This window comes from Engystomops pustulosus, chromosome 6 (genome assembly GCF_040894005.1).
Source record: "Engystomops pustulosus chromosome 6, aEngPut4.maternal, whole genome shotgun sequence".
NCBI classification, from domain to species: domain Eukaryota; kingdom Metazoa; phylum Chordata; class Amphibia; order Anura; family Leptodactylidae; genus Engystomops; species Engystomops pustulosus.
This window is the reverse complement of record NC_092416.1, coordinates 41,014,829-41,029,555: the sequence shown is the minus strand read 5'-3', so window position 1 is coordinate 41,029,555 and position 14,727 is coordinate 41,014,829. Positions and strand designations below refer to the sequence as shown.

At 41.3% G+C, this 14,727-nt stretch overlaps 1 protein-coding gene across 1 annotated transcript; it reads left to right on the top strand.

Annotated features, from left to right (window-relative positions):
• Nucleotides 1-1,305: 1,305 nt before the first annotated feature.
• Nucleotides 1,306-14,158, top strand: LOC140065892 (5-hydroxytryptamine receptor 3A-like). The gene is made up of 7 exons (XM_072113451.1): nucleotides 1,306-1,326; nucleotides 1,841-1,950; nucleotides 3,165-3,334; nucleotides 5,689-5,846; nucleotides 7,084-7,288; nucleotides 12,050-12,277; nucleotides 13,524-14,158. Exons 1-7 carry the CDS (start codon nucleotides 1,306-1,308, stop codon nucleotides 13,790-13,792), a joined length of 1,161 nt encoding a protein of 386 aa, XP_071969552.1. The 3' UTR covers nucleotides 13,793-14,158.
• The last annotated feature ends 569 nt before the right edge of the window (nucleotides 14,159-14,727 follow it).

Sequence of the window (14,727 nt, the reverse complement as noted above, 5' to 3'; positions counted from 1 at the left end):
CTTATTTGTGCCGTATGGAAGCTACGCAACTGCGCCACAAAAGGGTTGCGTGCACCACAATAGTGGTGCAGACACTTCTTAAATACCTTAAATAAAGGGCTCCGTAGCCACACTTTCGTCGGGTTCTCCGACTTTTTCCGTCTTGCGCCGAATTCCGCCGTGATTTTGGCGCATGCGATCGGATTTCAACACAATTGCGCCACCTTTCACGCGACAGAAATCTTGGAGCGTGGCCGTCGGACAACCCAACGGATTGGGAAAAACCGCGGAATTTCAAAAATTAAGTGTGTCGCAAAATCAAGCACTCAAATGCACCGGGAATAAAATGGTGAACTCCGGCGGACCTTGGCGCAGCAGTGACACCACGCACGAGCTTGCTGAATCGCCGGAAGACCCGAATCCTCGTCGGAGAACGCGCCACTGGATCACGACAGGACCGGGTAAGTAAAGGAGCCCCACTGTGCAAAAATTTGGGCCCACTCCCCATAGAGATCTTTTCAACCATTTAGCTCTAGATCCCTCAAAAAAATTTCAATTGGGTTATGGTCTACAGATGAAGCCATTCCTGGATCTTGAAATGCTTCTTACAGAGCCACTTCTTAGTTGCCCTGGATGTGTTTTTTGGGTCATTGTCATCCTTGAAGACCCAGCCATGACCCACCTTTAATGCTCTTACTGGAATGAGGCTGTTGGCCAAAATTTTGTTTTACATGAACCATCAATCCTCCCTTCAATACGGTGCAGTCGCCCTGCCCCCTACACAGAAAAAACACCAAAATATGATTTTTCCACTCCTATGTTTCACAGCTGGGATGATATTCCAGGAGTAGTACTTATCCTCTAAACATACCAAGTGAAGTTGATACCATAATAAAGTTCTATTTTGGTCTCATTAGACAACATGGCCCTCTCCCATGCCTCCTCTGGATCATTCAGATAGTCATTGGCAAATTTTAAACAGGCCTTTACATGTGCTTACATGAGCTAGGGGACCCTGCAGTATTTTAATCCACAACATTGTATTCTTTGAGATTGTGGTGACAGCTTGCTTCATTGACCAGGTCCTCCCGTGTAGTTCTTGGCTGATTTTTGACCATTCTCAGAATCATCCCACAATGCATGGAGCCCCAGCCCTGGGAAGATTGGGAGTCATCTTGTGCACCTGTTGCCTTCTCACCAAGCTGCTTACCTATTGGCCAATCCCCACCATGTGCATGTCTGTAATTTTGTCACTGGTGTCCTTACACAGCACTTAGGTCTTGCCCATGATGGAGAGGTTGGATGTGTGAACAGGTGTCTTGAATAATGATTAATGAGCTCAAACAGGTGCAATTAATACTGTTAATAAGTGCAGAGTGGGAGGAGCTTGTTAAAGAAAAACTAACAGGTCGGAGAGAGACAGAAGTCTAGCTGCTTGGTAAGTAATCAAATATTTATCTCAAGCTATAAAACTAAAATCAATTCTTTACAAATCATACAGTGTAATATTCTGGATATTTTTTAGATTCTGTAGATTCTACTCTCCGCTTTAATTCTGGTGTGGACTCTGGAACCCGCCCCACTCACTGCCCGTTCTACACCCCAACATGCCCATAGTGGTGTGTGGGTCGTAGAAATCCAAAAAGTGACATGGACAGGGAGGTTTATAGAATCCACAATAAACCTGAGTCAGAATCTATTAGCACTGTGTAATGCAGAGAAGGGCTACACATCCAAAGATCCATTCCCGATTCCTTGACTACTTTTTGGAACAAAATATAAATTTAAATTTAAAAAAATGTGAACCTTAAAAAAAAGTTTGGTGAGATATTTATTGCTTTTTCTCTCTTATGCTGTACAGTCATGGGTTGACGAGTTTCTTACTTGGGATCCAGAGAAGTTTGATAATATTACAAAAATTTCAATACCAACACATTGGATATGGTTACCAGATATAATGGTTATTGAAATGTAAGTATACATAACCACATTTTATTACTGTTGGCTCTCATATCTGGAATCCAATGCAATCACTGGCATTGTTGTTTATAGTCAGTATTAAGATGGAGTATTAGGTACCTGGAGAAATTCTATTGCCGTGTGTTCTATGCAGCGTTCATTATACAGGAGTGAGCGATCACTCATGTTTGCCAGATATAGCACACAGGAGTGCAACGTTTGGTTCATAGGAGTAGGACACGGGAACAGGCATAGCCAGGGTTAGGTAAACAAGAGTACACTGGACCCAAAAAACAAAAAGCACATAAAAACTGACATCAAAGCACATAAAGAATATTCTAGCACCTAGAGCAGTGATGGCGAACCTTTTAGAGACCGAGTGTCCAAAATGCAAACCAGACCCACTTATTTATTGCAAAGTGCCAACACGGCAATTCTAGCATTAAATTATTAAAATCTTCTTGCTCCTTACTATACCACAGCTTTCAAGGGTCCTGAGGACACCAATATCGTTGACAGAAGGTGGGAAAATTCAGATTGCCACTGGAGCTTCCCTGAAAATGAAAAATTGAGGGGCCAAGAGCAGGAGCTTCAATGGCTCCAATGATAATCTGACCATGTCCTCACCTTCTCTTCCTGCAGTCTCAGCTAGACCAAGATGCTTCACGTTTTGGGCTACCTGGGCCTCAAGTCCTGTCTGGTGAATTCTGTGCTGGGGCAACAGCCTGAGTGCCCACTGAGAGCGCTCAAAGTGCCACTTCTGTGAGACCCCTGCTCTCACAGTATCAATGTCAAGGCCCTTTGATGATCACCGGCACCAAAATAAATACAGAAACTCCCTCTCATAAACCCCATTTTACTGACTTGTTGCAAATCATATAGGGAGGGATTTTAAAGACATGGTTGGTACTTATACTTCTCCTCCCTTTACGCCACATCTATGGTAAGTGGGTAGGGAGGAGCATGTACAGGTTTGGGCCAGCCGGCACCACTAGCTAGGCACATTAGCTATAGCCCATACCAGCTCCTAACGCAGGTCATAGGGCAGTCCTATGCCAGGCAGGTCGCACAAACCTCTTCATGTACCCAGCACAACCTGCGAGGTGAAGGAACACACCTCATCTAGTGCAGGGAATTCCCCCATTATCTTCCATATCTCAGATTTTCTGTGTTTATTGATAATTTGATAGAAGTAGTTCAGCAACTAACTATAATTTGATTTACAGGGTGGATGTGAAAAAGCCTCCAGAGGACACCTATGTCTACATTGACTATAATGGCAGTGTCTTTTACAGCAAGCCCTTTCAAATCAAATCTACCTGCAACTTCAACATCTATTATTTTCCATTTGATCAACACAACTGCTCCCTTACGTTCACTAGCTGGAGCCATACATGTAAGTTTCTGCAGAAACACATCTACTTTGGAATAGTCAATTATTAGTTAGTCATAATGAATATAGGTCTTACCATTAAGATAGAATATTTTATACTTGGGGATGTGGGCTCTCTTCCCAGTCAGTGTAACAATGCTTCCTGGGTTAAAAGTTAAAAGGAAGTAAGCTTCCTCTCGAGTCACCTACTAGAGGTAGCTACCAAATAAATCAATGTGCGACCCTTTAACAGGCCTTGCAATATAACCAATCAGCATTGGGTACAGATACTGGTTTGGTAGCCATTTACAGATGGTGTCTTTATCTTATGGAGAAAATTTATCAGAATAGCATCTGATGATGATACTTACAAGCTCCTCATGTTCTGATGTTTTTCTCAGAACTTTGTTTCTTTTAACCCCGTATGCAGTGATTTCTGCAATATAGAGTTATACAAATTATGCTAATCAGGCTGAGGCGCTACAGCTTACGTCTCCGTTGCACCTCCGAGCGCCTCGCTTACAATATATACACTCACTCATTACAGTTTCAGTCCTACCTGGTCACTGACATCACCTGCTCTCTGCACTCTGAACAGGGGCGGGACCAGGAGGCCCAAGGCGGGACTGGAAGAGTAATGGGGGAGCACCTCAGCCTGATTAGCATTATTTTAATAACTCTATATTGCTGAAAGCATGGTGTACAGGGTTATGAAAAATCAAGTTCTGAGCAGAACAATTCATCAGGACCTTGTAAGATGTACTACTCTACCATCGGGGAAACTGATGGTAGATGTCCTTTGAAGCACAATAAGGGTGCATTGATGGGTGCATTTTAATCACAATAAGCAAAACCTATATAAATAGAGAATCGCTGTGATTGCATGGGGGGGGGGGGTCTTTTCAAGGAAGAAAATGAATGAAGACCTTATAAGGAGGATGGCTAAACAAAAAAAAATAATTAAATTCGAAACAGATGTTAAAGGGAACCTTTCTGTCAAGGGTGGCCCTGTAATCCCCATCTCAGATTGCAAGCACACCCGTGCCCCTCTCTGTGGCGGTGTCCGCTTCTCTCCCCATCCTCACTCCCCGCTCCCTAGGGCCCGTGCACTCCAGCACTCGCAAATTTAAAGTGCCTGTACACCATTGATTGCTGCTGGCCACTTCTGGGATTCCTTTAAGGCCAGCTTCTCCCAGCATCCCCCACTGGATCTTTGCGCTATATGTCATTGAGAAAGCTTTATTCTGAGAGTTGTGGGTTGACCTTCTGTTGTGACCCCTGACCCATTCCCAACTCTGCTCCTTTGCTGCCAGCTCTGACCTCCTGCTCTGTCCCTGACCTTGAACCATTGTCACCTGCCTTGACCACCTGCTGTTTCTGTATCTCGTCCTTGGCTGCCACCACGGACAAAGTCGCGCCTGTGGAACAACCTGGTGGCACCAAGTAACAGCAAGACCAACCCCCTTTGCGGCGGGCTCTGATGAAAACCGAGTACCACGTAGATTACGGTCCCACTGTCATGGTAATTTGGCACAATAAACCACCCACAGGTCCTTACGGTGTCCCAGATTTCCCTGTAGTATTTTTAAGTGATCATATATAGCGATCTTATACTCACCTTGTTCCTCTTTCCCTTTAGTGACTGCACGGCAGCAAGTGAAGTTGGTGTAGTACACCCTGGCTTCATTGCGTGAGATCCATAGATGCATGCGCAATGAAGTTGGGGCATTATCGCGGCGCGGGATCTTCTGATGTGTCTCATCAGACTCACATCACATAATTTTTTTTTTTTACGTACAGCCATAAGGACCTGTAATGGGTTTATGTTCCCAAATGACTCTCACAGGTCCTCTTTGAGTATGGTTTCTGCAAGTCAGGAAGTGAGCAACTGAAAAAAATCTTTGGCAGAAAGGGGTTAAAGTGTCACAGGAGTACATGGATCTCATTTTTAGCTTGACTTTTTCTTCTTTATTTGTAACATTTTTGTTTTTTCTGCAGTGTTTGAAAGTTGCAACTGCTCCCTACCAGGTGTAGGAAATAGATACAGCTGTTTGCAATACGTTTTATTAACTTTTTTTTACTTTAGTTTAAGAAGTTGCAAATTTTCTAAAGACCGTAACTCCTCAAAAGTCACATGTATCAATAAGGAAAAACCACTAAGATACATGTGACCAGCAGAAAAACCCCACCGAAATAAAGCAGGGTTACTAAAATAGAGATTGTATTGTTCTCCATAATTGGTGGCTCTGAAGCTGTGGCTTTCTTTATCAGGAATGACCACTAATTATACATTTGTCATATATAGAATATTCACCCCAGTTTATGATCCATGTTTTCCTACAAGTAAGTTTTTTTCTTTTTAACTTTTTCATTTTCAGCACAAGATATTAATGTTCGTCTTCGAATAGATAACAACATGTTGAAGAGCTTTACCAGTATGTTTGCGAGTGATGGGGAATGGGAAATTCTCAATGTAGTCCCCAGCTCCAAAATAATGACATATTACAACCAAAGCTTTGGGGAGACTTTGTTCTACGTAAGTTAATAGTTCCTTGTCCTTTTTTTTTTTTCTTATTTGTGAAATTAAATCTAAAGAATCAAGAGCTCTTGGTCATAGATCCAGGCACGGCAACTATGGCAATCTTCGTATATATTTGTTATTCACAGCCTCCTTCCTTCTAAAATCAACTCTTATAGTTATGCTAATGAGCCTGAGGGGCTCTTGGGGTTGTTACTAGAGACCCTCCATGCTGTAGCTTCAAAGGCTGTTACACTGTCCAGGAGATATCCTCTCCCACAGTTCGCTCAAACTTTCAATGCTATTGTGAGATGACATTAGGCAGTGGGAGGTTAAAGTGCTGATGTGACAGAAGGTCAGGTGAGACGTTTGGGGGGATATACTATGTTTTTCTCCCAGTTTTCTGTTGGAGAAGTTATGTAATAAGCCAACTTTCTGACAGTTTTGTTGGAATTATGCCCTGCACGAATATTTGGCTTCAGCTCACCATATTTACTATAATCTCCCCCAGAAAACCAAGACTATAGCTGAAATCCATTATGATTTTGGCACAAGGTTAACTTAAAAACCCACCAGTGAGTGCTCCTGCAGCTGGTGAATGGCACCTCAAGCTTTTGACCTGTCTTACTTAAAGGGGTTGTCCGAGAGTAATGAAAAAAAATCTAAAAGTGGAGGGGGCTGCTTAAAAAAAATAAAGATCTTCCGGCGCCTTCTGGTGTCCCGCCACTCCTACCCGTCCCTATTCACAGCATTGTGTATGGGGGCCGGAAGGTTGTCGGGTCCGGCTGGAAGCTGAGTCCAGCGCTGCTCCGGCGGCCATGTTTGTTTACATGGCGCCCGGACCAGAGCGACAGCAGCGTGAGATACGGGAGGGCACCGAAAGGTAAGTAGATCTTTTTTTTTTTACGCAGCCCCCTCCGGCCACCTTTAGTTTTTTTTTTCATTACTCTCAGAAAACCCCTTTAATATTTTTGAGACTTAGTTGATTGAAAAGTCAACCATAAGTTTTGTGTGAAGATTTCCATAGCAAAATTTGTTGCCTTCATTTGCTTAAAATCAAAGAAAAGGATCTGTTTTTAGAAATGCAATAACTTAAAGTCACAAGAACTAAAATTAAAATCTTTATTAAGGACATTAACTTTAATGTATAACTTATGGTACTAATCTTCTAATAGAGGGGAGAGAACTTATTTTTGGTGTAATCTTGTACAAATATGAAACTTTTTGCTGTTTTTCCCTTCATATTTTTTTTTAGATAATAATAAAAAGAAAACCAGTGTTTTATATTGTGACCCTGATATTACCCAGCTTGTTGCTCATGATCCTTAATATTGCTGGATTTTATTTACCCCCGGAAAGCGGAGAAAGAACAGCTTTCAAGATCACCCTCCTCTTAGGATATTCTGTTTTCCTGCTTGTGGTATCGGATAGCTCTCCTCCCTCTGGAACGCCACTAATAGGTAAAACTCTTATGTATAATTTAAATGAATTCTCTATTTAATAAAGTAATGAAGAAAGCAGGAGAACAAATCAGGTTGACATGAGAGTAAACTTAACATCACCAATCTCTGGTCATAAAGGGATGGACATGGTCAGCAACAATACTCAGGTAGGCTGTGGCGTTGCAACGATGCTCAATTGGTACCAAGGGACCCAAAGAGTGCCAAGAAAATATTCCCCACACCATGACACCACCACCACCAGCCTGAACCGTTGATACAAGGCAGGATGGATCCATGCTTTCATGTTGTTGACGCCAAATTCTGACCCTACCATCCGAATGTCGCAGCAGAAATCGAGACTCATCAGACCAGGCAACGTTTTTCCGATCTTCTACTGTCCAATTTCGATGAGCTTGTGCAAATTGTAGCCTCAGTTTCCTGTTCTTAGCTGAAAGGAGTGGCACCCGGTGTGGTCTTCTACTGCTGTAGCCCATCTGCCTCAAATTTCGACGTACTGTGCATTCAGAGATGCTCTTCTGCCTACCTTGGTTGTAACGGGTGGCGATTTGAGTCACTGTTGCCTTTCTATCAGCTCGAACCAGTCTTCCCATTCTCCTCTGACCTCTGGCATCAACAAGGCATTTCCGCCCACAGAGCTGCTGCTCACTGGATGTTTTTTCTTTTTCGGACCATTCTCTGTAAACCCTAGAAATGGTTGTGCGTGAAAATCCCAGTAGATCAGCAGTTTCTGAAATACTCAGACCAGCCCTTCTGGCACCAACAACCATGCCACGTTCAAAGGCCTCAAATCACCTTTCTTCCCCATACTGATGCTTGGTTTGAACTGCAGGAGATTGTTTTGACCATGTCTACATGCCTAAATGCACTGAGTTGCCGCCATGTGATTGGCTGATTAGAAATTAAGTGTTAACGAGCAGTTGGACAGGTGTACCTAATAAAGTGGCCGGTGAGTGTATATATCTATCTAAATAAATCTGGAAATAGGCAGCACTTTATTCCATTGCAATTCCATTGTTTCGTGATAGCAACCAGCTTTTTTAAGCATAATCACAGTGAAAACATACCAGCTATTTAAGGGCCAACAGTGAATCCCATTGGTCAGAACAAAGTTCAACACATTACATGCATAGTGATTAAAAACATAACATGATTACCATATATACTTGTGTATAAGCCTAGTTTTTCAGCACAAAAAAACGCGGCTTATACACGAGTCAATACACGAGCCCAGCACTTAAAAAAAAACTTGTATACTCACCCTCCGGCAGCCCCGATGCGCACCGTGGCTCCCCAATGTCAGCGTGGCTCCACTTCTGTCTTCCGCGCCTGTCTTCTTTCTTCTGTAACAGCCTGTAGGGTGCGGCCATGTTTCTTCCCGGCGCATAGTATGACGTCAGCAGCAACCGCATTATAGTATGCGCCTGCCGGCCAGGAGGTGGCTTGGCCGCTCGCTGCAGGCTGTTGCAGAAGAAAGAAGACAGAAGAGGACCCGCTCTGACATTGGGGAGCCGCGCTGCGCATTGGGGCCGCCACAGGGCTGGCTGTATACTACTGGGGGCAGGCTGTCTGTATACTACAGGGGGCCGCCTGGTTGTATACTACAGGGGGCTGGCTATATACTACTGTGGGATTGCTGGCTATATACTGGGGGGTCCGTGACCAATGAATTTCCCACCCTCGGCTTATACTTGAGTCAATAGGTTTTCCCAGTTTTTGTTGGTAAAATTAGGGGTCTCGGCTTATACTCGGGTCGGCTTATACTCGGGTCGGCTATACTCGAGTATATACGTATATGTATTTAGTGAAAGTTAAACAATATCTAGTCACATAGTGATAATATATGTATAGAAGTGGGTGCAAAGTGTCATTTTATCATAAGTTCAAAATTAAGGGTCCCACCTTCTGGAATATGACCTGCCCCCAGTCTCCTTCTATTCATTTATTACTATGAACAGGATTACCTGCAAGCCAGTCACCTTTTTACACATAAGAAGAAGACATTTTTGGCTGGTGCGCATGGGCAGTGCGGCAAGATAAGCGGCGATTTGAGCATGTTCCCTTTACAGATTAGCGATGGGACATATGGAAACAAGTATAAAAAAGGAGGAGTTCCTCTGTGCTCCGCAACTTTCAGGATTTTGTTGAGTGGTGGCGATACATAGATGATATCTTGCTTCTATTAGGAAATGGAACCATTTAATATGTATGTTAACGCAATTGACAAAAATATTACATTTACAAAAGTTTTTTCTAGGGATGAAATTCAATTTCTTGATTGGTTGCATGTAACAGGACTGGTTTAACCACAGATTTATTTATCAAATGACTGATGAAGAATTCTTTATTGAGATATGAAGGCCTCAGGTCCATCACCAATATTGAAGGAAAAAAAAGCAGCACTCCAAAGAGACTTCAGATTTGGAAAAAAAATAAAACCTGCTGACAAGGCTAGGCTGCCATCATTGTGGACACTAGCGCATACTTCACAGAGATTTACAGACAATGTGCAGCTACTAGAGTATACAAGTGGATCAACGCAGATCCAAAGTTTATGTTGGCGTGAAAAATACAATGTATGCTGGATAAAGCTTTAGTAGGTAATATTATCGATGATGATATGTATAGATATTTGACAATGAAACATCCTATCACACCAATCATATATGTATTACCTAAATTCCATAAAAGCTTAGATGCCCCCCTGGTAGGCCTATTGTTTCAGGGTCTAGTTCAATTTTTGCTAACGTAGTCTCCTTTCTGGATAAGGTACTAATTCACTTAGCAATATCTGGCTCATCATCCATACGAGATACCACGAATTTCATCAATAAATTGAATGAAATATGTATACCACCTGACTGTAAAATATATTTGGTTTCATTTGAGTTTCATTGTATACATCTATTAACCACACAAGAGAATTACATGTAACCAAAGGAAGTAGACTATAAATGATATGTCACCTGATAGGTAACGGATTTCATTCTGGTGTTACTAGACTTGGTATTGCATAATAATTATTTTCTTTTTGTGATGATTTTTATTTTCAACTAATGGGAGTGGCCATAGGGGCAAACATGGCACCCACCTATTCCAATATAGTCATGAGCATCCTTGATGAAGATGCCGTCTATGCCTCCACTTACTTCAAACATTGTCTGAGTTGGTGGAGGTACATAGACGACATTTTCCTCCTTTGGACTGGTGCTGAAGAGAATCTGTTGAATTTTCTTGCATACTTGCATGACATAGATGAGACCATTAAATTTACTGTCATTTATTCCATTCAAGAATTGCAATTTTTGGATGTAAAGTTAATCTTGTAGGATAATAAGTTGCCAACTAATATTTATACCAAGACTACAGACAGGAACGCTCTCTTAAGATATGAAAGTAGCCATCTAAGAGCTATGGTGAAGTCCCTATCCTATAGCCAACCATTGAGAGTCAACCGTATTACAAGTGACTCAGAAAGAAGGGGTGATAATATATCATGTATGGCAAATAAATTTAGGGAACAGGGCTACCCATGGAACAACCTAGTTAAGGCTGATAGAATAGATTTACTTAAATCTAAAAATGTTAAACAAAAAACTTAAAATTCCATTTAATTCAACGTTTAATGACCAGAATAATGACATAGCGAAATCAATAAACACTGGTCTAAAGTACCAGGATGTGAAGTGCTGATCCTTGACTTTTAAAACTTACCAGTCTTGTTATTGGAGGTCACATAGTGTTCGGGATCGTGCGGTCCATTCTGATGTGGGCTTTCCTTGTTGCAGATGTGTCAATTGTAAATATATGGACAAGGGGTCAACCTTTTGCCATAATGACACGTGTTATGACATATTTCTATTTCTCATTGTCCCACTGTCCCTGTCTCTCTGTTTCTGTCTCTCTCTCTCTCTTGTTCTTTCTCTCTCCCATCCTCTCCCTTTGTCTCTCTGCCCCTATCTCTATTTCTCTTTCTCTCTGTGCCACTCCTTATCTCTCTCTCTCTCCTCTGTCTCTCTAGGTCTCTGTCTCTCACTTTGTCTCTCTCTGTCTCTCTTCATATTATGTCACACTTAAGCCATCTTATACTCATTGGGGGTTATTTATTATTAGACCAGCTCCTTGGGACAGTTCTGTGTCTATATTTGGAGCTCAGAGGCCATTCAGATTTTTTTCAAAAAGTCCCAAAAAAGTCTCAAAATGCATAAAATGTCTCAGCACAGACCAACGGGGGACTGGAGTGACTGTGATACTTTTTATTTGACTTTTTACAAAAGTCACAAGTCATGAATCTGGCTTTGCAAGGTGTTGCAGTAGCAGTAGTTCTGTGTTTATACCAGATTAATAAAGAGGTGTATGTAGTCCTATGAGACTTATTAGCAGTGAATAGTCCAAAAAAAAACCTCAATGTGACTACTTTGAGACTTTTTTATGCCACAAAAGGCCAGGAAAACCAATTATAAATAACCACCATTACCAATCAAAGCACAGATTAATGACTTGTAGCAAAATAGAAGCTGAGCTCTGATTGGTTGCTTAATTCCACAACAGCAGCAGACAATGGCTCCTGTATATGGTGGTTAATAAGTGTATTTTGGAAAGCATTAAGGGTAACATTTCAAATAAAAATCCTCGTCTATGACTAAGTTCCCTGATGTTTCCTGATGTTCAGCTGTATATATTAGATATTCCCTATTTATATTCTGTATAAAGTCATTATTATCCAGCATTAGCCTAACCTTTTTAATTCATTTTTAATAGGTTCATATTTTGTTATTTGCATGGTGCTACTGGTGATCAGTGTGATCGAGTGCATTTTCATAGTGCGAATAGTTCACGAAAAGCATTTCCAGCGACCAGTCCCTAAATGGCTTAAAACACTGGTCCTAAAGAAGATGACGAAGTGGCTCTGCTTAAAGGATAAGGATCATTTTATTACATTAACCACTGATGAATCTTATGTATCAGAGCACAAAGATAGTAGCACTGGTAAGTGATTGCAGGGAATTTATTAAGACTGGCTCAGGACATGCCAGACTTACTAAGAGGTTCCGACATTTTAGTGATTTCATAGCCAAAATAAAATTAGCATTAGGTCTGGCCTGGCATAGATTTCAGCTATAACGTGCAATAGTACACTGATGCAAGGCCAGGGCATCCCCTGTATAGAGCATCATCTAATTAATAATAATAATTCCGTTATTTATATAGTGCGCACAGAGCTTGCCAAATCGGTCTCTGTCCCCAATGGGGCTCACAATCTAATCAAAATACCAGTATGTTTTGGACTGTGGGAAGAAACCAGAGGACCCGGAGGAAACCCACGCAAACACGGAGAGATCACACTATCTTTGCCGATGTTGACTCTGGGACTTGAACCCAGTTCCCCAGCGCTGCAAGGCTGTAATGCTAACCACTAAGGCATTGTGCTGCCCTATCATCTATTCTCTGCCTCACACCTTTGTGGTCATGGACGTTCATATTATCCTCTCTGTTTGTAAAATACATTTCTGAACCAAGGCTTTACTTTACATTTCAAGAATGTAAATGTAAATGTAAAGAGCAGAACTTTTAATATGTACATTGGTGAGCTACCTACTGTCCTGCTCTCTAAAAATTACAAGACACTTAAAGTAAAGTGGCCAACCCCTTTAAGAGCCCAGATATAACAAAGTCTTGGTTGTTCTTTTTTGCATTTTACTGATATTTCTGTGTTGCCAAGGAGGGCAATTACCAAATATAAAAATAAATGGTAGGTTATTTTTTTAAAAAATACCAGGAATCCTAAAGATGTCCATCATTTTTGTTTTTCGGCTTTGAACCGTATGGCACCAATACTAACTGGTAGCAATAACTGTCCTGCAACTAATTGTAGCAGTTTTCATACAGACTTTGGGGCAGATTTACTTACCCGGTCCAGTCGCGATCCAGCGGCGCGTTCTCCGACGCCGATTCGGGTTCTGCTGGTTATTCACTAAAGTCGTGCGCACGATGTCCACCAGGTGTCACTGCTGCACTGAAGTCCGCTGGAATCCACCTCCTCCGTCTCGGTGTATGTGAGTGCTATTTTAGCGACACAATTTTTTTTTTAATTCTGCGGTTTTTCCGAATCCGTCGGGTTTTCTGACAGCCACGCCCCCCGATTTCTAGTAAATGTGCCCCAATGTGTAACAAAGATCTGGTTAATCAGTGGAATTATATTCAATATAAACTTCTGTCTTTTATCTTGGTGCAGCGATTCTGGCAAACTACAATGCTGAGAATATAAAGAACAATGACAAGCAATTGTCAGCTAACCAGGACTCGGAGGTGCTCCTCAAAATTCTCAAGGGAATTGTGTCAATCCATGAGGAACTGAAGAAGAATGCTGAGGAATTTGTCACCAGTGATTGGATCCACGTTGGATACATCATTGATATATTCTTTTTCAGATCATACGTTATAGTCGTACTTGTCTACACGGTTTCCATTACAGTTTTATGGTCTCAGTCAGCGCTCGTTTGACACAATGATGACAAAAGTTTTATGACTCATTATTTTATTGTTTTCAAGTCCTTGAAAACTAGGAAATCATTTTATATGTAAAGGGACAGTTTTAAACATGTTAATAGATCTTGACTCACATCTGACATCTTCTATGAGTAGTATAATCAATTTCCCTTTTATTGTCTATTAAGCTCAGACCACAGTGATGTCTTCTTCTATCCAAGAATTGTCGCTGTGTAATTTGTTGACCATTAATCTTTGGCTTCCATCCTTACCTATATCTCACCTCTATCTACAATTCTACATCATTATAAAATAGTGCCAAACAGATTTACTGATAGATATAAGGCCAAACAAAAAGTGCTGTAAAAGGTTAACATTTTCCAAATTGTTCACTAATAATAACATGAATAATATCACATTATGTACAAAACTGTGTTTTTCCTTTATGCTCCATACAGTAATATCTACTGTTTTGTCCTCATACTGTGTTATATTACTAGTGCCCCTTATAATCCGACAAGATGCTATATACCTTTAGTGTTATTGGCATGTATTTTATAATAATAATTCTTTATTTATATAGCGCACACTGATTATGCAGAACTGCACAAAGCATGTCAATTTGGTCCCTGTCCCCATGAGGCTCACAATCTAAACATCCTACCAGTATGTATTGGAGTGTGGGAGGAAACCAGAGGACCCGGAGGAAACCCACACAAACACGGAGAGAACATACAAACTCTCTGCAGATGTTTTCCTGGGTGGGATTAGAACCCAGGACCCCAGCACTGCAAGGCACAAGCGCTACTCACTCAGCCACCGTGCCACCCTCATTGTACTTTAAGAACAACAAAATGGTGTTTTTAGCATAATATCCTATTATTTTAACATTTACCTTCTGTGAAAATATATGTTGTATGTAGATAAGAATTTCAGAAATAAAATAAAAT

What these genes read in the sequence shown, in the direction of transcription:
- LOC140065892 (XM_072113451.1), top strand. Translation starts at nt 1,306, where the DNA reads ATGATTAATGAGCTCAAACAG. An exon ending in TTGGGGAGACTTTGTTCTAC is followed by an intron (nt 5,847 to 7,083) that starts GTAAGTTAATAG and finishes ATTTTTTTTTAG; the next exon opens with ATAATAATAAAAAGAAAACC. An exon ending in CTCTGGAACGCCACTAATAG is followed by an intron (nt 7,289 to 12,049) that starts GTAAAACTCTTA and finishes CATTTTTAATAG; the next exon opens with GTTCATATTTTGTTATTTGC.